The sequence below is a fragment of the Platalea leucorodia genome (assembly GCF_965183815.1).
Source record: "Platalea leucorodia genome assembly, chromosome: 6".
In the NCBI taxonomy this organism is placed as follows: domain Eukaryota; kingdom Metazoa; phylum Chordata; class Aves; order Pelecaniformes; family Threskiornithidae; genus Platalea; species Platalea leucorodia.
In genome coordinates, this window is record NC_138828.1 from 58,422,073 (window position 1) to 58,445,627 (window position 23,555).

Here is a 23,555-nt window from a genome sequence, read left to right on the forward strand (position 1 = left end):
TGTAGAAATTATCTGAAACACTGACTTTCCTTCTTATTTATTTATTTATTAATTCAATGATCATAAGAGCATTCCTTGTATGGAAGGAACACTGTACCTCCAAATAGACAGAGCTACTGTGCAGTGTTGTTTAAACCTCACGGCCACTGAGGGCTTGATTGAGTTGCTTGTGCACAGGCATGAAAGGTCGGTGAAGATAACGAAGGTTCCCAGCCCAGTCTCTACTGCTTCTCCGGAAGTCTATGAGTTCCCTATAAATCAGCCCCACTTGGAGGACTGGGTACCCTCAGATGTGTTGGGTGAGAATAGGAGCCTGGGAATGGACAACTAAATTAATCCCTAGCTATGTTTAAATACTCCCAGCTACGCTATACGTGTAGTTCTACATTTAATACTTTGATACGCATGATGCAAATAGCAGTAGGACCACTCTCACTATGTCCATTTTTTTTTCCAGTTCATTACATAACCTGACAGTTGTTAATTGCAACTTAAAGCTCATCTGATTGGTTTTTCTCATATTTAAAGGAGAACAAAGACCTGTGATATTAATGTCTGAAGAAGAGCATGTTGCCTGATGTTGAAGACTTATTTAGTCATTAGTCGCTTGTGCTCAGGGATTTATTAGTCATGGTAATGTCTCCAATTAGTTGAAGGACAGAGAGCATAATTAGGGCATTTTTTACCTAATTACTGTTAACTGTATACATGCAGTTTACTGTTGAGTTTATGAGGTTAGCTGAAGTGTTATAACAGCAAGCATGTTAAGAAGTTAGGTCTCTTTCTTATTTATAAAATCATTAAAATGAGGATCAACACCTGCAGTAATAGATGTAAAATAGTGTCGTGCCATAGAACAGAAATGTTTTAATGTCTGATAACATATTTTTGTTCTAAATCATTGTCTCTACAGACATTCTGAAAAAGACCTACTGAGTGAACTTTATTGAAAAAAATATTTTACAGTAAATGGAGAGAGGATCAAGTATTATGTTCTGTGTATAGTGAAATAACCTTTAGATGAACTTGGAAAGGAAAAGAATTCCTCTTTAATTAAGTTTGTCTTTCTTCATGGGTTTGTGAGAGAGAGGGGAAAGTGCTACTGTTAAAGTGAAGGTGGAGTTAATTGACATTAATCTTCATGGGTTTGTTAGATTTATTTTAACTGCAAAGAAGTAATGCTCAGCCCAAGTTTACTGTTGCTAAATATTTGAATGGCATACCTGAATTTAACATTTTATTTTCTGGTTTGGAATGAGGTTTGCTGTCTTCTGTCTTTCCTTCTACCCTGTTCCAAAGCCTGGGGAAAAAGCTGGACTTTGCAATGTGAGACACACAGAAACTCGGGTAAAAGGTGAACAGTTTTGAACCATCTTATTTTCCAAAGTAAGTGTTTCTTAAAGAGCATGGTCTAGCACCCTCAGTTAGATCCTGGTAACACCATCTCAACTGGTCCTGCCGACTGTATAATTCTGAAAGGATTTCTGCCTTTGAAACAGAGTGGGTCAAATCTATTTTGTGTGACAAAGATCAGTAATTCAGATGCCCAGAAATGAGTATGTACACAATGTCTGTCCTGTTGCCTTTTTGTGTTTAGCTGCTCTTTTGGGGGAGCTACCTGCTTTATGCAACTCCTCCCAAAACCTCTGGATTGAGCATTCAAGTTGGCAGGTGTTGTGCGCTCTGCTTCACTGGAGAGCATACAGAAGACTTTCTATATATTCTGGTCACTTCTGTTTTCCAGCCAACATCATTCCTGTCTTATCTCAGTCCTGTGGCTGTGCGTCAGTGGCTACAGCTTAGGAATCAAAAGTGTAGAACCGGGTGCCATCAGCACTGCAGAGGTGTTATAGTCTTTATTGCATGCTCGATGGTCTTGGGCACATCTTAAAGAAGAGTTAAAATTCTTCAAATTCTTTGCAAATAATTGGGTTGACCCTAAGAGTCAAGTGCCCTAAGTCTTTACAGTGATCTGGTGGTTTTGCTGTACTTTCTGCTCTTTGTGGGATGGAGGACAAAAAGAGGAAGAAGAAAAGGTCAGTTTTGTAGTGGGCATGTCTCTTTCCTTAGGGAGCTGCTTATAAATTAAGTTTTACTCCTCACCATCTTAATGACCCTGGGGAAAGGCTGGGATTGCCTCTGCACTCTTAGCAACTGTAAGCTAATTTATATAGTAATTAGATGACATACAAGCAGACCAAAAATATGTATAAAAAAAGCAGCGTGGTAACGAAACATGAAAGAGAAGGCAATAGGTAGCTTTGAGGGGAAAAAGAGTGTACATTTACAAAAAACTTAGCTTCCTACTTCTTTTAGTGCTCCCATTAGTGGGATCCTGCTAATGGGAAATATTAAATATTTAATATCTGACATTTCTATAATGTCTATGTAGTGCACTAAAGATTAAGTATTTTATGGTGCATTTCAATTTAAAAGAATGAAAGCACTTTTCAGACTGTTACAGGGGAAGCTGTCAGTGAACCTTGTATTTAGATTGCATATTACTTTCAGCTATAATGGACTCTTGCAACTTGTTTGCAGCAAGCTAGGTATGAAAGTCCCAACATCTTAGCAGCGCCTTTTGTTCATCCTCTGGGAACCTGTTGAGCTGTGGCAAGCTCCCTGTTGCACTTCCCAGGTTAAGCAGGCATGCCAAAACCACCAAACAGTTTCTACAGCCGTGACAGTCTTGATTTTTCAGTGAGACTTGCTAGTGTTATCTGAGAGGTGATTCCAGGTCTTACGGATACAAACTGGTTTGGTGCGTTCTCACAAAGGGGTGCAATAAAAGCCAGGCGTGCCTACTGCATCTCTGTCCTTTCCTGACTTTTTCTGTCCTTTCCTCCTGAAGGCATAGTGTTGTCTCTGCGTGGAACATGCTGGTGGTCTTCATTCCTGTAGGAAATTTACTGAAAAATTCCACCCTTAGTTTTGAGGGCAGTGTATGTCTGTGTGTAATTTAGAAGCCCTTAAATCCCTTTCTAATAATATAGCAGTACCATTTTTAGTTTTAGTGTACAATACAAATTGGTACAAGGACAGTAATTTAATTCCTTTCTTTTACTGGAATATCTGTGCTTATGCTAACATTGGAACTGATTTATATGGATTGCATATGCTCTGTAATAATTGCTAGCCAGCGTCCATTTCTGAAGATACGTTGTGTGACTGTCAGAGTTACTGCTATCAGTCTGATGCACTTTGCTTGACTTGAAGCCCATAGCAGTTCCCTGAAATAAGCTGGATGAGTAATATAGATTGCAAACTTTAGCACTGGAGGAATACTTAAGTCCACTCTCATTTGATTCAAATGGAAGGAAAACCACTTCCAGGCATTCTTTGACCTTTCGGTGATATCTGAGTGAATCTGCAGACGCAACCGAGGTATTGCGATTTTTTTCTAATAACTCAGTGATAAACTATATATTGCTGCTTATTTAATTAAAAGTTAGGCAATAAATGAATGTGTAAAAGTGTTTTCCTTGTGCATTTGTTTCATCTCAATAAAATAGGTAGTTAACAAATGATCTTCTTAACTGAAAGGAATGGTACAGCATTTTAACTATACCACATATACATACAGACACATAATTGACACATGACTTCAGCTTCTGTGAGTGTTTAATCATAGCACATGGATGTAATGTTTATTTGCTTTCTTAAAATTTGAGTTGAGTTGAATAAGTATACAGTCTTATTTTTTTATATCATAACTAGAATGGAGGCTACTGGGAAGGAGATTCTGTTAATGTTCTTGACACCAAGATGTATCTATTACCTTGATTAAGCATCTCTTAGAAATATTAGTACCTGTGGTCGGTTGACCCTGGCTGGACACCAGGTGCCCACCAAAGTCACTCTATCACTCCCCACCTCAGCTGGACAGGAGAGAGAAAATATAATGAAAGGCTCATGGGTCGAGAAAAGGACAGGGAGAGATCATTCACCAATTACCATCACAGGCAAAACAGACTCAACTTGGGAAAATTAGCTTAATTTATTATCAATCAAATCAGAGTAAGTCAATGAGAAATAAAAACTAAATCTTAAACCACCTTCAACCCACTCTTCCCTTCTTCCTGGGCTTAACTTCACTGCTGAATTTTCTACCTCCCTCCCTGTGGCGCAGGGGGGTGGGGAATGGGGGCTGTAGTTTGTTCATCACACGTTGTCTCTGCTGCTCATTCCTCCTCAGGGGGAGGACTCCTCACACTCTTCCTCTGCTCCAGCATGGGGTCCCTCCCATGGGAGACAGTCCTCCGTGAACTTCTCCAGCGTGAGTCCTTCCCACGGGCTGCAGTTGTTCATGAGCTGCTCCAGCGTGGGTCCCTTCCACAGGGTGCAGTCCTTCAGGAACAGACTGCTCCAGCGTGGGTCCCCCATGGGGTCACAAGTCCTGCCAGCAAACCTGCTCCAGCATGGGCTCCTCTATCCACAGGTCCAGAGGTCCTGCCAGGACCCTGCTGCAGTGTGGGCTTCCCATGGGGTCACAGCTTCCTTTGGGCATCCCCCTGCTCCGGTGTGGGGTCCTCCACAGGCTGCAGGTGGATATCTGCTCCACTGTGGACCTCCATGGGCTGCAGGGGCACAGCCTGCCTCACCATGGTCTTCACCATGGGCTGCAGGGGAATCTCTGCTCTGGTGCCTGGAGCACCTCCTCCCCCTCCTTCTTCACTGACCTTGGTGTCTGCAGAGTTGTTCCTCTCACATATTCTCACTCCTCTCCTCTGGCTGCAATTGCGCAGGCTTTTTTTTTCCTCTTCTTAAATATGTGATCCCAGAGGCACTACCACCATCGCTGATGGGCTCGGCCTTGGCCAGCGGTGGGTCCATCTTGGAGCCGTCTGGCATTGGCTCTATTGGACACAGGGGAAGCTTCTAGTGGCTTCTCACAGAAGCCATCCCTGTATCCCCTCCGCTACCAAAACCTCGCCATGCAAACCCAATACCATACCATGATCTGAAAATTGAACACATGTAGGGAAAAGTTGTGCGTTACATTTTGTGTTTTAAACCAGGAAAAGGCTGACAGTAAGAAGATGCCTGCTGCTGCTTTTATGAGTTTGAATCATGGCTTGAGTTTTTCTATATGGGTGAGATGTTAATGCTTCTCTTGACATGTTTATTAGCTTACACTCTCTGCTTCTACATAAAACAAAATGTTGGTGTTTCAAATAAGGGCTTGCCTCTTTCTGTTGGCACCAGAATGCATCTGGATTTTTATAAAGTACTCTAAATAGTGTTCAAGGTTTTATCAGTTTCTTTTTCACCTCTTATGTATTTAGTTTCACTGTTTGGTTTTTTTTTTTTCCTAACCTTGTTTTTTTATTCATTCACCATAGAGCTGATAAAGCAGATGATGAGGATGATGAAGATCTAACTGTGAATAAAACATGGGTCCTTGCACCAAAGATTCACGGCGGGGATGTAACTCATATACTGGACTCCTTACTTCAAGGATATGACAATAAGCTTCGGCCAGATATTGGGGGTAAGCTCTTAAAATAATTCAGTAAATAGAAGATGTGAACTGGAGATAGTCTGCATTTCATCAAAGATGGCAAACACCCACTTAATGCAATTTTTAAAACAATATAGCAAGCTAAATATAACAGCAATAAAATGCAATGGTTTTCTGGACCTGGTAAAAATAATGTTCTATGCAAGAGTAAAATTTTTATGTTTACAGTCTCTTTTTCCTATGTAAAGTATTGCTTTTTTGGGACAGTGGGCAATCTATAATAAATTATTAAAAATAAATTATATTTTGCTTTGTTTAACTAAGATCTTCTGACAGAAAGAATTGTAGATATAAACCAGCCATGGTTATTTAAAAATTTGATCTTGAGTCTGTAGGAGTTTATTAAAGAATTATTCCTAGATATTTTTACTCTTACTGTAGAAAATGCATTGTAAGTGTGTATTTTGAGCAAATTTAACTGAACTCAGCTCTCTTCTTCCCTTAGCTGAGATGCTGAAAAACTTCATAAGAATCTAAAAAAAACCCCTTAGGACTATATCTTTTCTAGAGAAATATAAGAAGGAAGACTGCATTACTATAGATCAAACTTTGCCACTAGTAGGAAGGCAATTTTGTCTTTCAACACTCAAAGCATCAATTTGCATATAACTATTAAGTGTAGATATTTGGAAAAATCTTGTGTTGAAGACATGGAATACACGAAACCTTGCCAGCTCTTGTGTACCACATGCATGCTGGATCAAACTAAGAAAAATAGTTTATTTTCTCTGAGTTTGTTTCCTGAACTGTGAAGGGAGAGGTGGAGGACACAATTATTTGTTAAGTACTTGGCATTCCCTATCAAAGGAATGCCATGTAAGTCTGTAAGCTGCTTATACGATAAACAATACAACAATCTAGACTTGTTTCATTTATGTAGGACAACAGAGAGATGGAATCTCAAACTAAATGTTTTCTTTTGAAAGTGTCTGACAAATTGTTTTCTTCCCCAAATTTCTTAGTTCTGTTTTGTTGTTGACTGTTACCCTGAAGATGTTGAATGGCAATTTTTCTCTCCCTGTCGTAATACAATCACATGTGAGTCTAATGCAGTTTGTTGTAAATCTTTACCTTCACGTTCATTTAATTGAATTACTGCAAACACTTAGGCAACAATAAAGATCTTCCAGAATATTTTTCTTTAAATTCTCAATGTGTGACAGATGTATAGCATTACTTTTCCCCCCCCGCCCCCCAACTGCTTGGTGCAACAGACAGCAAAGGGATTATGAAACTGTCTCCACTAGGATTCCTTCAAATGATTAGCTGGTAGGTCGTAATGAAAGAAAAGAGAATTCTGTTTCTGTTCTCTCCCCATAAAACTTAGAAATAAAGTGAGGGAAAATAGAGGAAGAGGAGTTTATTCTGACACATCAAATGGATTTAGATGGGCAAGGAAGAATTTTGGTGTAATCCTTACCTTCACTTTTCTGGTTATGTACTGAGTCTTGATGATAGGGCAAGAACTCTGCCGTTTTGTGAGTAACTCAATGTACAACTTTCTGGATTCCAAACATCAGTTCCTGAAAGACGACACTTGGTTGTAGCTTCTCTCACATAAATGCTCCCTTTCTTTTTCATCTTCTGGGTGGAAGTTGCAGACTTTTGCCACATGGCAGAAATTTTGGTTAACATAAGATGGAATTTCTGAGTGAAAGCATTGCATTCTGTCCAGCTGCTTGGGAAATGCAGCAGATATTTAACAGACAGAAAAACAAAATCAGGCTATAGTGCATTCATCTTAGTCTGCTTCAATTATGTGGATAAAATCTGGTGTCAGGTTCCACATCTTCAGAGTATATGTCAGTACTTGTACAACAAGGTTATTGAACTGGAATTCTGATTATCTTTCAAAGCAATAATATCGCACAGAACATTTTTACTATTGAATTACAAAGCTCAGTTACAATGGCAACATTTTTTATTTTGAACCTGGACTTTTTTGGTTTGAACACCAGAACAGAATTTTGTTTTCTTCCTGATGTTGACACAGAATGTCAGCATCTCAGAGTGAGATAAGGGGTTTAATTGTTAAACATGCAGTTAGTTGAGGGAGGTGATAAAGGAGACCCAAATGAAAATTGAAACGTCAGAGGCAATACTGAATTTTAATAAGTGAAAACCACCGTCATTTTGTGTTTGTCTCATTCAAATATTCATGAGTTGTAGTGATTTCTTAACTGCTACCCTATGCTATGTTTATTAATCTTACTAATCTTTAACTCAATTTATGTAATATACTTTGAGGTGTTTGGAGCATAAAGAAACTAGTATTAAAGTACCTTCTGCTCAGTATGAAGTAATAGTAGTTACCAGATGAAGTCTCTTATCTGTAGTATCCCTTTAATTACAGATACAACCTTGGAGTGATGATATATTAATAAAGCAGTATTTTTCTCACTGAAACATTACCTTTTGGCTACCTGATTTTATAACCATACTGTTTTAGCCTCAGTCGTGCATCAAACTACCTGTTATTTTTCAACTTTCCTTTTTAAAGGAAAGAATTCTGGCTGCACGCTATTCCATCTCTGACACCTTACGGACACTGATATATTAATATTAGCCTATCAATGTACAGCACATTCTTTCCAGCTATGTCTCATGTCCAATGTTGTGTATTATATGAGTGAAACACAGCTGATCAATCTGAGAGTTTAATTAAAAATAGGGAATAATCATCACATAACTACAACTCTAATGGGGTGTTTTCAATCAGCAGTTTGAGGAAAGTCATCACTGATAGAATTTTTAAGAATGGTGAGGATGATTGCTCATGGATATAGAGAAATTGGATAACTAGAGAAATTTGGATAGTTGTAATTGCCCTATAAGCAGGGCATGGTGAGTAATTGCATCTCAGTGCACTACTGTGAAAAGGCTTGTACTTAGGGATATAAAGGATACATGTACAAAAAGTGGACTTTGAAGAGACTAATAGAAGCACTAATTCTGAAAAGATAAGGATATTATGGGAAATTCTGTTGAGCAGGTGCTCTTAGTGTAGCATTGATGAAAGGATGATATAGGCAGGAAAGTAGTAAGCCTGAATAAGCTGGAAAATATCAGGTAAAGCTAGAAAGGCATGTATTCTGAGATGAAGAATAGTTTGCGAGAATTGAAGGAAATTGAAATACAAGAGCAAGATGTAGAACAGCATATGCAGTGAATGTTAAGGGTACTGAATGTGTGCACTGCATAGAAAATGATGGAAATAATAAAAGTTGTGAGGTAGGAATATTTGCTAAAGATGGGTTTCTTTTAAACAAAAAGGTAAAAGAAGAAGTGTGGAGAACAGGGCTCTGCTTTCATCAAAATCACTTTGAAAAAATTCTTCAGAGATGGAGCTGGAAGCCTGCTGTAGATACTTGAGGCCAAATTTTCAATATAGATAGCCATATAAGTAATACTCTTAGATAGCTGATTGTGAGAATTGTATTATTCCATTAAAAACTATTACGAATTGAAGGCCTCTGTTATTCCTGAATGCGGTAGTCACCTAATTTATTTGCTGAATAATTGCTTTATCACCAAGAAGAGATGCTTCCTTAGGAAATTAATGAGGACTTATAGAAAACATGCTCAAAGAAAATAAGCCTGGATAAAATTATCAAAAGTAATCTTAGTTTAACTTAAATAGCATGATAAGTAATAATAATAAAAAAAAAGGTGATATGTCTTAGACCTTCATTCCAAAATGGGGAATTGTGGTAAACTACGGGAACTGGTTAGTGAATTTAGATGGACTAACACGCTACTGGGTAATGTTGAGGATTGGAGTAATGAAAATAGAGTAATATTAAGCAATAAAAAGTGCAATGTTCTGCACTTTTACAATAATAATAGTCATTCCTGTCAGGAGATGGGGCTTTATAAACTGAGAATAACTGATAAGGAGAGCTCTTCAATGTAGCAGGCAGAGATATTTGAAATATCAAAAGCTGCAAATTAGGCCTGGATAAATACAGGCTAAAAAAGAGGCACTTTTGATAGTGAGAGCAATTACTAAAATAATTTGTCAATGATTGAGGTAGATTTTTATCACTATGATTTTTCTAATCAAGAGTAAACATTTTTCAAAATACAGATTTTGAACTCAGACTGGGGTTCAGAATATGCCTGGGTGTTAATGCAGCATCATCGCTTATCAGAAGTGTAGTGGTCCGTGCCTGCTGAGAGAGACTTCTTTTCAGGTCTGGTTGCTTGTCGGGAAGTTCATTCTTGCTCTTGAATTCTAGGCACAAGAGTCTCTTATTTGCTATGTTTATTTCTTGGGACAAACCTGTCCATAGCTATGTGCTTGTGTTAGGTGATGCTCAATACCAGTCAAACCTTTTAAACCAGAAGAAGTTTAGTTTAGTATAGAAAAGGTGTCAAAGCAGGAAATTAGAAAGTGTGAGTAGGTCTCTCTAGATCAGGCTTAGCAAACAGGTTGCCTGTGTGCTTCAGCTACATTACGAGCTGATGAACTATCCCTTGGGGGCAGCTACCCCTTGGTGCTCTTCCTTTTCTCTGAGTATGCAGTCTGCTGTCCTCTCACCTTCTTACTTCTAGCCTGGCTCATATTGTCTTTCAGGGTAAATACTTAAAGTGTGCTCTCTCTTTCTCCCCTTAGAAGCTTCTGTAAGTTTATAGTACTGTTTTGCACTTCATGCAGGATGTGTTAGCCTTCTTCCTACACCTAGTGTTTTCAAGGTTGATACCAAATTTTTAAAGTAAAATAAGAAGTATTCACTGTAGAAACATCTCCTCAAACCATCTTTCTCTGTTACCTCTTTGTGGAGAGTAAATGAACAATAGTAATTATATGGATGTCAGATGAGTATCAAGAATGTATTTTCCTCCAGCATTTGTCATTTTTGTGGACTCATATCACTTCTAGTTCAAGAACAAGAGAAGAATGAATTCTTTCTTCTAATTCACAGAATTACTTTGCTCTGTACCACACAGAAGAACTAAGGTAACAAAACAGCCTCTTCCAGTCTTCTTGAATTGGATCTCTTTCTCTGGATCATTTGGGTCAATTAAAATAATTTCAACAGAGGAAGATTTTCAGACTCTTCACTGGCTCTTAATAGCTCTAATAATCTTACTCAGAGCAGTATGGAAAAGGCAAATTGAACTCTGTGGCACATTACAGGAGAGCCCTTGTGGCAGATCAAGTACTGCTTGCTGCAAGCTGGCATTTCTTAAAATTGACACAGCCCCCATTAAAAACTGTCTCACTGACAGATCTCAAAATTTAGTTGTTAATAAGGAAATATCAGTGGCTGGGCTGTCTATACTGGGGTCTCATAGGAAAGTCTTGATCAAGAATAATGATATTTTGAATGATGTCAGCAATTAATTTTTGTAGAAAAGTTGGCAGGTGAGACAAAGACTGTTGGAAAGGGAGAGGCTGTATCTGCAGAGTAATAATTTGCTCCTTCAGTAAGACTGGAGACACAAAAATTGAGAGGGGAAATAAAAAAGGAGGTGGAGGGGAGGAAGCCCATGGATCATATTTCAAGGTGAGGGATTCTGCATAGTAAAGCAGTGATTCAGGGGAAAACTTAGGTATTTTGTGTAGCATAAGATCTTAGCTATGCATCCCCTGAGCATTGTCCTGAGATAAGTCCCCTTTTGAAAAGGAGCACAACAAGTAGAAATCTGGAAATGTTCAAGCAGCACTGATAACACTGTTATAAAAATTTCCAGTCCTGGTGTCCACATTTCAAGATGGATCTGGAAACACTGGAGCAAGTTTAGAAGTTAAAGCTGAACAGATTATCTGTAGGTTGCATTTGCAGTATGAGATATGAACTGCTAAGCATACTGAAGGCAAGTTTCAGAGGTGACCTTGATCACTGTGTGTAGGTACTTGCGCCTGAAGAAGAGGTTTGATATATGGCTAGGCAGTGCTGAAAGTTGGAGTCGAAGACTTGAACTTCAGAACAAAACAAGATTTCCTAACACTAAGGAGAATTAAACATTTCCTACTAATATGGGGAAAAAACAATGAATTCAGCATTGCTTGAGCAATGAGGCAAGATACACTTTGATCCACCTCCTTGTGTTTTACTCTGGCAGTGGGGTTGCTGTTATATAGATAAATAGGGCTGCAAAATTAAAGGAAGAGGATATCTGTTTGTGAGATGTGGCATATGTAAAATATGTTATATTATACATATGTGTATATACACACACGCATTATATACTTTTTTAACTCTGATTTTTCAGTCTGTGGGTATGAGTTCTTGTGTTGCCACCCTTCCTTTATGAGCCCTGCAGATATTGAAAACATTTGCAGCTCAGGAAGTACTTACTTTTTTCCCCAGGAAATAAATTGGTTTCCAGAATCTGTTTAAACTTTCTGTGAAGCATGCTGGGGACAGTATGGTGATCAAGTGACTCTGTGCTCTGTGGTCATACAAAGAATCCTTTGTGCAGCCTCACCGGTGTGTCTTGCCATCAGGCTCAGGGTCACACCAGTAATTGGATTTGGAATTTGCGAGAATTTCCTCCCAAGTGAGATTGGCAGGGAAAAGGTATTTTGTGCTATTTAGGAAATGTATCTTGCCTGTCATTGTAAGGATGTTAATGATACCCTGTTTCTTTGTGTGTGTCTGTTTGAGTTTTAGATTTTTGAGATTTGAAAAATCCTCTTAGGATTTTAGGTTTGTTATAGAGCACTTGGGCAATCTCTGATGGTTTGCAGTATAAAGAAACCAAATCTGATCACCTAGGGTCCCTCTCCTATGAAAGCACAGTGTCTTTTTGTTTGTACCTTCCCCCTTTTCCATCTGCAGATGGACAGAGATGCTTCATTTTAACATGCCAGATCATGAGAGAAAGACCAGCAGAGCTTTATAATTAACCCTCTTCTTTCCACTGGGGACTAGTGTCTTGTGTCCACATTCTGGCTCTCCAGTACAAGCTAGAAGAAAATGCTTAGCAAATTGTTGCAGTTAAAATGCATCCTGACCTCTTCTGTTTGTACCTTTTCCCCTATAAACCAGTTAGGAGGAAAAAACTGAATTATCAGTGCCACCTGTACTTCAGATGTGACTTTCATGGGAAGTCACTTAGACTTTGTGCCCTTCCGTAAGTGTAGAAAGTAAGAGAGTATATTCTGTAAGAGAATATATTTTTTAAAAAGTTAATTTTTGTCTGCCCAGTGAGAGTGGTTTCCCTGTGTTTTTAAAGAAAAATAAGTTTGGAAATGTTTAACTTCTAAATGACTTTCACTTGAGGAGCTTTCAATTTGGTGTTTGAAGCAGTGTATTAATCAAGCTGATGAAAGGGCATTAGTAACCCTTAGTTGTGCTATAGTTGCATGAATTGAAGAAATCTGTGGTGAAAAGTTAGTTTATTTTTGTTACACATTTTCAGTAGGAATCAACACAAAGCACTGCATATTGATTCCTTACAGCTGATAAACACATCTGCTCCCAGACCTCATGGTTTGTTGTACGAGCAATTTTTTCCAAACATTTTTTTTTCTGTTCATGATTCAATTTTTATGTTGGAAGACATGTTTTGGCTTTTTTTTTCTTTTTTTCTTCGTTTAACTTTTATGTCTATTTTATATCTGTTTACAAAGCGCAGGTGGGAATTGCATTATGAAGTAAAAAATTAATGTTGATAATTCTAACAATTCATATGGAATAAGGGAGCCAAGTCATTTATGATCCTTCACAGAATGAACAAACCAGAGATTTAATTATTCTGGATCTAATAAAAGAATATCAGATTTGTTGTTGTTTTTTAGTAAATAGGTTAAATTACACTAACAATGTACTGAGTTAATTAAATATGTAATTATTATCATTACTGTTTTGTTTAGTGAGAACTACGGTAATTGAAACAGATGTCTATGTTAACAGCATTGGCCCAGTTGACCCAATCAATATGGTAAGTTCTGATTATTGACAGAAAACATTGTCTGAATGATGCTATGGGTTAATATTATGAAATAATTCTAATCTCATTCAAATAAATTTATTTATTTCTTACTGTGTATTCTTATGCTGTTAGATGTGATTGTGATTACTACCGCAACATGCTTAGACTCTCTCTATTTGAAATTGTTGTAATTTTAAAAATGTATTTCTTCTTTAAAAAAAATGAGACCACACAGAAGACATTGTATCAGGTCTTTATTTTGGTTTGTGTTGAATATTTTTACTATGTTTGTTTATACCTGGTTTATCTCTGGCCCAGTATAATTTCCTGGAGCTACTCTTCAGAGGTTAAGAAAAATAACAATTGACCCAGCATTTGTGAATAAAACTATTTTCAGTGCAGTGATTCATTATTATTTTTCAAATTCATAAAAAGAAAAATTTGAAATGAACTCTTTTGTCTTCTTTTTTCCATTTCTTATTTAGTCTTATGGGTCCTCTTTAGTGTGTGTGTGTGTACACATAGCTGGTTTCTTCAGAATTTTAGCAATGCATCTCATCTAGTTTCCAGTAGACCTGTTGAGATCTGACCTATCTATTTGGTACCAACACTGAAGTAACAGCAATTATGAGGAAGTTGAGTCTGTGGCCTTTTCTTAAATCACTTAGATCTGTCACGATGTGCATTGTATGAAATGGTGGTGTTGGAGGCTTTAGAAAGGCCTTGTTGCATGACTTCTCCTGGGGACCGCTGCCCAGGACTAAGATTGGGACTGGCCCTTGGGCAAGTTTGAGCTCAGCCCCCTCCTGCCTTTTTCCTTTTCCTCCTCCCTACAGAACTGCTGACAGTGTTAACTTTGCATGGCAGAGAAGCATTTTGTTCAATCTGAGGCTGGACTATGCCAGTGCAGGGGGCTTATGAGCATTTGGTGAAAGCACAGTAATTCTAGATTATTATTAAGGATCTTGTGGTTTACACGTATGTCATCTTGCTTGGGTGAGGAATATTGACTTTCAGTTATGGGAAGCCAAGCAGGAAAAAAGAGTGGTACTTAGATACTGTGGATAAAGGTGCCAAAAGTAGATTATGCAGATCTGTGGCAAAGGATATTCAATGGTCTAACAAGCTCAGGGTTGTCATTACCTGGGGCTGTGGCAGGGAAGTCCATCTCTCAGGCCAGGGCTGTACGTAAAGAAATGCATGAAAGAGCAGAAAAGTGATGGGATGGGGGAAACTTTTCAGTTTTCATGTCCGGTGTAAGTAGTGTCTTTGGTTTTGTCTGTCTTCCTGCTGCAGTCTTTCTCTTTTGCTTCTCTCCTTCCTATCCTCTTCTGAAGGAACTTATTGTGGGAGCAAAATGTGTGGACAGGCAGTTACCTGTAAGGAGGATGTAGCAAATGGTAGAGGCTTCCTTTTCCAGTAACCAATGTAAGTCCTTCAGCCTGTGGCCAGTAGGTATTGCATACACTGGAACTGAAAATGAGAAATGCTTACAGCTTCAGTTTTCCAGTTTTAAAGAACCAGCATGTACCTGGCTTTGCAGGGTAGCCCTGCCCCATCTCCCATGACCTCTTCTTGTCTTTGCAGCCCCTGGGCAATCTCCCCTCTGCTATGTACCATGGCCTCTCCTGTGCCCACAGCTGCCTTCTGCTTGCGCAGCCCAGAGCCTGGGAGGCAACATTATCATGCACTGCACGTGCAGTAATGACAGTATCAGCCATGGGACTATTTCATGCCACTCGTTTAGAGGTCTCCCCAGATCTGCTAGAGCTGTCCTAGAGCTGGGTGGTGATGCTTTTGCCATGGTGCTAATGAAAGCCAGTCATACTGGCTTTTAGTCCAAGGTAAGGATAGCATCATATTGAAAAGGCATATTACTTCATTAGAGAGCAGGATCCTAATGGTTATAATGTATATCAACTGAATGTTTATCCCTCTAACCTTCTGTTTTCTGTTTAAAAAAAAAAAAAAGATAACAATGAAGCGTGTCACCAAAGGGTAATAGCGTAAATGTCATTAAGACATAGAAATTTAACAACTATTCTATGTTTTTTAAAAATGGGCAGAGAATTACTTAGCAATTTAAATTATAGTCTAAGGGCACTATGGCCATCATAAAAAAGCAGTTGCTTTCACTGGGCTTGGACTCCAGGAACCTGAATCATTTAAGCATCTAACATCACTACAAAAATCAAATGTTTGTGAAAATAAATAAAACCATATATATGCAAATAATTTGATTAAGGTTTCCAATAAAGATGTTTTTAATCTGGGAAACAACATTCTCAGCAAAAAAAATAATTACAGATTTGACCCTGTAAGCTCACTTTATGTGAGCTGTTGGTTTCATTAGGAAGGCACTTCACCTGGAGTCAATGTTGTTTGAGATTGTTAACCAATACTCCAAAAATTGCTTCTCTTTCAAGGGCTGTCCTTAGCCCTTCATTTGATCCTTTAATGTGAGAACACATATCTGTGATTCTCCATTGGATTACTCATTTGCCAGATACATTAATTCACTCTGGCAAATTATGTCCTTTAACTATTTAGTTTGGATACAATATGGCATGATGTAGAGAGTGTTTTTTCTAACAATGATGCTGAAGCAGCATATCAAGGGAGTATGTTTGTCTGAAAGCTTCAGAGGACACATTATGAAACTGATTTATTTTTATAATTCAGTCTATTTTTCTCTTGCTATCTGATAGACTTCCACTTTCATAAAAGGGATGCTTTAACTGTATGTGTAACATTAGAGTTTTTTTTTTGAAGGCTGTTGTGTTTTGGCTTTCACTATTTAGCAAAGGTCTACCCAAAATTCTAGATGGTATAGACACCCCATGCTTAAGAGACATTTTTCTACCGCCCATCATCTCTTTAGGCATCTACAACCTGAGTAAACATTTTTAACAAGCGTCTTGATCAGCAGAGTATTTAGGCTTGTAATACTCATTCAGTCTAAAGATTTTTGAATCTGTCTTTTAGAGCTAACCTGTGCTATGCATCATGCAACAATCATGTAAAGTGCAACTAAGTGCATTTTTATGGCCAAAATCTTGATCCTCAATAGCTCTACAGTGGTCTAGGGATTTCTTAGCAGAATTTAGGCATGCAATGAATATTTAGAGCCTGGTTTTCCTCTGTGTGGAACCTCATTCAGTTGAGCACTTAACGTAGATGTACTAGGCTCTTACTGCCTTTCTCTTTCCTTCCAAACTAGGGCCAACATGAAAAAAAGCCACTCTGGTGGTACAGGTAGCAGAATCTGATGTATGGTCCCTGTGTAGAAATGCATGTTGACCCATGTTGCCTGTGGGCCTCATTAGCTTTCTCTGCCCTGTATTCATCCCCCAAACCCTATGTGTTCATAAATACATGATGTTTTGTGCTACTGGTGCCCCAAGAGGTCCAGGGAGAACTATGCCAGCGCCACAGCTCTTGTGGTTTAACAAGACCATGCAAGTGTGCAATTCAGTGGGTTGGGAGAGGCATGGCATTTTTACCTTCCTTTAACTAAGAGAATACATGATCTTGTAATCTCTGTGTGATCAAAACTCTCATGACAATAAGAGACTGCTACTCCAAATGAGAGAAATTTTTGGAGAAGGAATACGGGAGCAGTTCCTTAAGTAAGAAGCAGTATTGCATCATTGTGTCAAAAATGAAGAGCAAAGAGAAAAGTTTGTACTTTCCCTGTCCTTAATGTCTATTTAATTGAGTTTCATATAGTAATTAGTGGAACAATGCTCAAGTAACAAAAATGGGGAAAGGGTTAGAAGGAGGCAGATCATTTCTAAAGATGCATAGACATCGTGACTGATAGATAGATTAGAAACTAGCCAAAAGAAAATGCTCTGCCTCTCTGTCTACATGTGTCTGTAAGTGTATATGTATATAAATGTGTATTTACAGAAATAAAATTATGTTTTAAAATTCCTTTGCTTTTTCATGTGTTTCTAAGTCATGATTTAACATTTTGAAACATTATGTTATCATTGCCGTTTTAGTGTGTTTGAGGGCTATATATTTTTTTCTTCCCTTGCTGTGGATGTAGATGATGCTCTCTATTCAGCTTTTGTATTTGTTAATGGAACTCTGTATTAGAAGGTCCAGACTGAAAATTCCAGGATAAATTTCTAGGACTGGACTTCACTGAAGCAGTTTTGTTTCCTTGTTATTTCCCAACATTTCTGTTTCTTCTGGGGATGATTTAGCTTTTGTCACATGATCTATGCTAGTTATCCATTGAAGGCTACTGTGACCACAAGCTGAAGGCCATACTTTGAAGCCTAGCACTCTTATTTTTAACAAGATAGCTAAACCACTGAAGAAATCAGATATTCACAGAAAACACAATGTGCTGCTTTGGTACACAGACTGCATGGCCTGGACATTGTTAGGATACCATTTTTCCTGTCATATTGTACCATTTATGACTTTGTGTAGAATGTGCTGATGGTGAATTTTAAGTGTACTTTGACTTATAAATTCCATTTCATTCTCAAGTTGCAGCAACTAGCAGCAGATTTTCTTTTTTTTAAGGTATTGAAGTATCAATGTGATCAGTATCCTAATACAGATTGCTCAATGTTATTGTACTTGTGGAGGGTTTTGTGGTCAGGTGTGTCACTGCACTTATTCTACTAGTGACTAAATTTGTATTGAAGGTTTGAAGGTTTTGTACTCTTACTTTACAGTGCCAGGTAATTTACATTAAGCACACTAGAATATAAGTAATCATGACCCAAGGATACATTATCTGAAGCTACCCTAAAATCCAGTACTCAAAGATGCACACTCTGCAACCTCCATTTTTTTTTGCTTTCATGTTTGAAGAAGACCGTTTTGAGGAGAACCATTGTCTCTATGAGCTTCATGATGACAGACTGAGAGGAAGAGCATGAGGGATGCACTCCTACCCATGTTTGAGAATTTGAGGTTTCCTAAGGTTGCATGGGTTCAGTGTGCAAGCACTGCAAATTTTTGGAGAGTCAGATGTGTGCATTTTATGCAAACTGGTTCCGTTCTCTTTCAAGTGGCAGGAATATTTATTCATAAATCAGGACAGAAGTACCAGTAAGTCTTCATATATTGTCTGTTTCTTATCATAGAGCATCTTCTTTGGATTAAGCTAGAATAATTTTTTTCCCAATTTACTCTTTTATTTTGATTAGGAAAGATAGATTCCAATCATTTTGGTGCCTGTCAGCACTGCAAGTGATCAGAGTTAATTGACTGTTACTCAGATGAGTGTTCGAGATGATTGATGGACACAGTGTTCATTTACAGCAGCTGAATAAATATTCCTTCAGTAGGCTTGAGCATTGTTTTTTCTTTGTTATGAAATATATTTAAGTATCAAAACCCTTATGTCTGTTAGTATTTCTTATTTTACCAGCTCTAGGCACTTGAGTAATACTTCACAAATAAAATTTCATGAATGTTTTCTAGTTTATTCTGAAAAAAATAGCTTAAATTGATTAGTCTGGCTCTTGCAGGCAGCTAGTTTGCCTACTGCTATTGCAAGGTAGCTCTAAGCTTGCCATACTCGGTTTCAGGGGAATTGGCCAAGTACAGGCAATATTCTGCTCACACTGGCTCAGCACAGCAGTTCCTGGGTCGCTCCCAATTTCTGTGATCATTTTGAAGGGAATGGCGAGGGATGAGGGAAAAAGCAGCCATTGTATGACAGACAAATGTTGCAGTAGCTTTCTGAAACCAAACCAGAGTACAGCCACCTTTTCAGCCCCCACTTTAAACAGCAGTCAGTACTTGTCCTATTCTCAGCTGCAGTTTACTGGTTGTCCCTTAACAGATATGAAGTCAGGACAGGTAGTTAAGGTTCTACACAAGGTACCAGAAAAATCTATGTTCTTTGCTGTAAAATATGCCCTAATTTGTGTGTGCCATTTATCAATACTATAATGTAAGGTTGCAGCCTTCTTGTGCTGTGGTTCACTCTTAAATTTTGTGTTAGACTAGTTCATGCTTTAGGAAACACTGTTTTTTTATACCATTGTATCACTTAAGCCACAGTTGGCATAGTTTCAATATAAATAATGGAAAAAAAATATCACTTTGACTTAACTCCCCTGACATCAGTAGAGTGTGCCAGGATATACTGGTTGGAAATCCAGTTTATATAATCTCAAATTCTTGGCATCCACAGCCAGAGCAATAACCAAACTGCCTTTGATGTTAGTGTTCTGTATTTGCATAAGGCTAATTTGTTAAAGAAATAGCAGAAGTCCTGAGCTTTGGACATGGTTGGGGCTAGAAAACAATTCTGAAAAACTTCTTCCTTTTTATCTGTGGTCAGTCTGTCAGTGTGTTGTGAGCAAACACCTTATTTTCTTGTGTTCCCAGTACTTTATCTATTTAAGTGTTGATGTGAATGTACTTAAAGCTCATCCTTTGGTACTTCTGTGCAGGATGTCTTCCATGATCACCTTCTCTTCTCCTGCTCTCTTGGTAGTTTCATTCACAAATTCAGCAACCTTGCTGTGCCAGTTGCCTGCTATTCTGTGTATCTCCTTTTGGACAATCCAAAATACTGCCTTGTGTCTCTCGTATTTGTTTACAGATGTTTAGTTAGCTCAATATGGCTAAATCATAGCTTTAAATCTTCCCACTTTTTGCTCCTTCCATGGTCTCAGTTGCTGTGGGTAATCACTACCCTGTATGTCATTGAGGCCTGAAATCTAAAAATTTTCTATGATGTGGTGGACCTTAGAACCAGGAGTAGGGTCTCAGTTGGAGTCTTGCAAATTCTGATTGCAAAGCAACTTTGAGGTTTTTTTAAATTTATTTTTAATCCATCACAGGGAATCTCTTGTCCAGACTCCCGTTGTTATGATAATGTGTTTTTGTAACCTTTTCAGTTGCAGTCTTGCTCTATTCGTACCATCTAGACATGTCCTACAGAGAGAATTTTCTGTTGTTTCTACTGAGTCATTCCTTGCTCAGGTTCTTCCTCCGTCTCCTCTTTCACTGGACCTCACACATAAACAGTTTCCTTTCACTTTCAAGGCACTTCAAAGCTTATCCCCAGCCATTTTTAGTTGCTTTTTCCCCCAGGAGGCCATTTCCTATCTCAGATCTCACTAGCTTTTGCTCCCATCCTTTCAACTTTTCCTAACATTCTTGCCCACGCTACCATTTATGCTTGAAGAAACTTTCTATAGATGTCTGCAAAGCCTCTTCATTGTTTCTCATCATGTTCCTGTTTAAACTTACTTTTTTTTTCTTTTTTTTTTCTTTTTCTTTTTTTTTTTTTTTTTTATTGTGGAGGCTACAAAATATCATAAACTATTAAGCTTTTGTTGTGCTAGAATCACTACCTGCAATTCTGAGTGGTATTGGGTCCTCTGTTTCCCGTTACTGATGTCCCCATTGCCTTTCCAAATCTTGTCTTTCATTTTAAATTCAAACTATAAGCTCCTTGCAGAGAACGTGTATCCTGTATAACCAGTATTGAGTGCCTGCACAATTCAGTTGTGATCTGAGATGATCTAAACCAAGAATAATTTTAATATAAGTACTTTACTGAGAAGGTAAAGGTATTGACTAGGGCTAAAGCTAACCCAAACAGTGTTTTACTCCTGCTTTTCCCCCAAAACTGCATGGAGTGCTTGGCTGCTCTGTCCTACAGTTTATTGTTACTTCTGATGCCTTAATATCCTCTCCAAATACTTTGTGTCTGCTTCTGCTGTGGTTGTTTCCCTTGTGTCTGCAGCTGAGACAAGCTACGCTCAATTCTTTGTCTTGTACCTCTTATCTTTGTGTTGAATAGATGATAAATATTTTGAAGAACATTACACACCTGCTCTTTGTTATTAATTCCTAATCTGTCTGTCTATATGGAAATTTGTGATGCTGCATTCCAGTTGTGGGAATAATTCTGCTGGCCTAGATTTGAACTGGGTTTCAGGAAAAAAGGCAGGGGATGTGCTTTGATTGTTATGAGAGCTTGTAACAGCTTGTTGCAATAGAAACTGTCCTTGGCAATGGCTTCTACCATACAGGTTGCCATTGCCTCCTTCACTGCTGTGCTCCAGAGGAAAGCTGCTGTTGTTCACTGGCCCCTACAATGGCTGGTGCCAGGATCTGTGCTGACACTACAAAACCTCATCCTCTGTTAAAAGCTGGGCAGCTACAGGAACAGGATTTTTCTCCTCACAGTGCATGCTATGGGAAGTTCACTTTACATAGGGGGGGAATGGTCTGGATGCCCTTTTCTGCAGCAGCACCTCCAAGCTGTTTACCAAGGAAGCAGACCCACTCTTGGAAAGAGTGTTTGCCCTACTCCCTTATTCGTAGGGGTGGCAGCACTGACAAAATATCTGTTAGGAAACGCAACGTGCTTTTGCTAGTAAGTGAATGTAACTTCCCTGCCTGTTGATCTTGGCCTTCATTATTTTTATTCTGCTGTTGTATGATCTTAAATTTCATCAAGTTTTATACATTCTGGACAGTTATTTTGACCACCATAGAGAATGCACATCTAAAACACTTTTTGTTGGACTGTTTTGGAGTTTGTCGTTCATTGGCCTACAGTAAGTGCTGTATGACATTCCACCTTTTTGAATAACAGTAGTGTCTCTGTTGTAGAGGGTTATCCCCACGAAGGGTTATGCCCTTCGTACCAATAAGTAAACAGAGGGTCTTTTAGGCAGTTCTTAACAGTTGTCCATGCTCTTATATCTTCAGTGTAGCAGATTTGGAGTTGCAGGACTGCCTCACCAACCAGAAAGCTAACCTGATAGGAGTGCTGTATTTCATGTAGGATCATGTATCTTACAGGAGTTGCAGGGTAGAAACCAAAGCCAGATAAGTCTCCTTGCCATCAATGTTGGGATTTCGAAGCGTGACAGGAGAACCATAGAAATAAAAGGGCAAACAGTAACTGTGCAATTAATCTTGCTTTAAAAGCAGTTGCACCATACTGAAAGGTGAAGCATTGTGTTTGAGACTTTATAGCTTATTTATAAAAGGAAACTGGAGAAAACCATGTATGCTTGAGTAATGTGCAGCTTTATTGCTAAAGTTGCTTGTGGGACCAATTTTGACTGCTTGAGCCTCTCTAGTTACAGGAAGGTAGATGCAGCTGCAGAATTTAGAAAGTACAGTTAATGGAGTTGATAAATCACTATTGACAATCTCAAAGCTGAACCCTTAATCCGTATCAGTATTCACTCCTGGGTTTTTAATATATATGTATGTATTTATGTCTGATTTTTTTTGTTCTGAGTTGTCATCTCTGGTTCTTTCTGTAGTTTAATGTTTCTTTATGAGTGGCAGCAGCTGAAATATTCAAGTGTCAATTGAAAAGCAAACCAAAACTTTTTATATCATTTTCATTGTAGGAATTTATATAGATTATGTATATAATCTACTTTCTCTCCTTATGCTCTCTTCAAATTCCCAAAATCTAAGATGATCAAATAAAAGCAGAGATTTTGCTGCAGTGCTTTAGTTACTTTCCTAGCTAATCTTTTGACTATTGGCAAGATTTTAATTATAGTTTCTAATCTACAAAGCATTGGAATAAATCTTGCCTTTTATTCATATTGTTGTTTGCATCTGTCACTTTGCATGTTCAAAATAAGGACTGGATAAGCACAGATGCCAAATTATTATGTGAAGAGTGATGGATTTTTTCTGTATTGTGACTATGTAGGTCTCTCTGTTCTCCCTCACCTTCTGTAGATATGATTTGCCATATTTCCACTTACCCTGTGCATATGTTCTCATAGCATCCTCCAGTGTGATTACCTGTACAATTATAACAATCTGACTGGTTAAAAGACTCTGGGAACAGATGCTGTGCACTTCTGTTCAGTGTATTTCCTGCAGCCCCCGCCTCTACCAAAGCTGCAGTATCATTAATGTAATATTACAGGTACATGTCTGAATCATTGTGATTTGTTGGATCTTTTAGATCTCACCCTAAGGTCACTAGGTTTAGATTGCTTTAGTGAGCAAACTAAAATGGTTTGCCAAAACAAGAAATTTTACTTTTGCTTCAGCCCCAGCCATGGGGATAAAGCTCTGAAACCATTGCTGGCCCTGAAGGAGCTCAAAAATCTTTTTTTAAGGGCTTTTAAAGTAACACACCAGGGAGAGCAACCACATTTTAGATGTTTTGTTA

General features: G+C 38.3%; 1 protein-coding gene across 2 annotated transcripts in view; it reads left to right on the plus strand.

Moving 5' to 3' along the window:
* GABRG1 (gamma-aminobutyric acid type A receptor subunit gamma1) overlaps positions 1 to 23,555 on the plus strand; it is a gene marked incomplete at both ends in the record, with an annotated part of 54,200 nt that overhangs the window by 11,999 nt on the left and 18,646 nt on the right. The window contains 3 exons of one of the 2 annotated variants that reach the window (XM_082316373.1): positions 5,343 to 5,491; positions 13,347 to 13,414; positions 13,632 to 13,667. In XM_082316373.1, coding sequence (XP_082172499.1) covers positions 5,343 to 5,491; positions 13,347 to 13,414; positions 13,632 to 13,667 — 253 coding nt within the window. The remainder of the gene's footprint in view (positions 1 to 5,342; positions 5,492 to 13,346; positions 13,415 to 13,631; positions 13,668 to 23,555) is intronic. The other variant, XM_082316374.1, reaches the window with a different exon arrangement.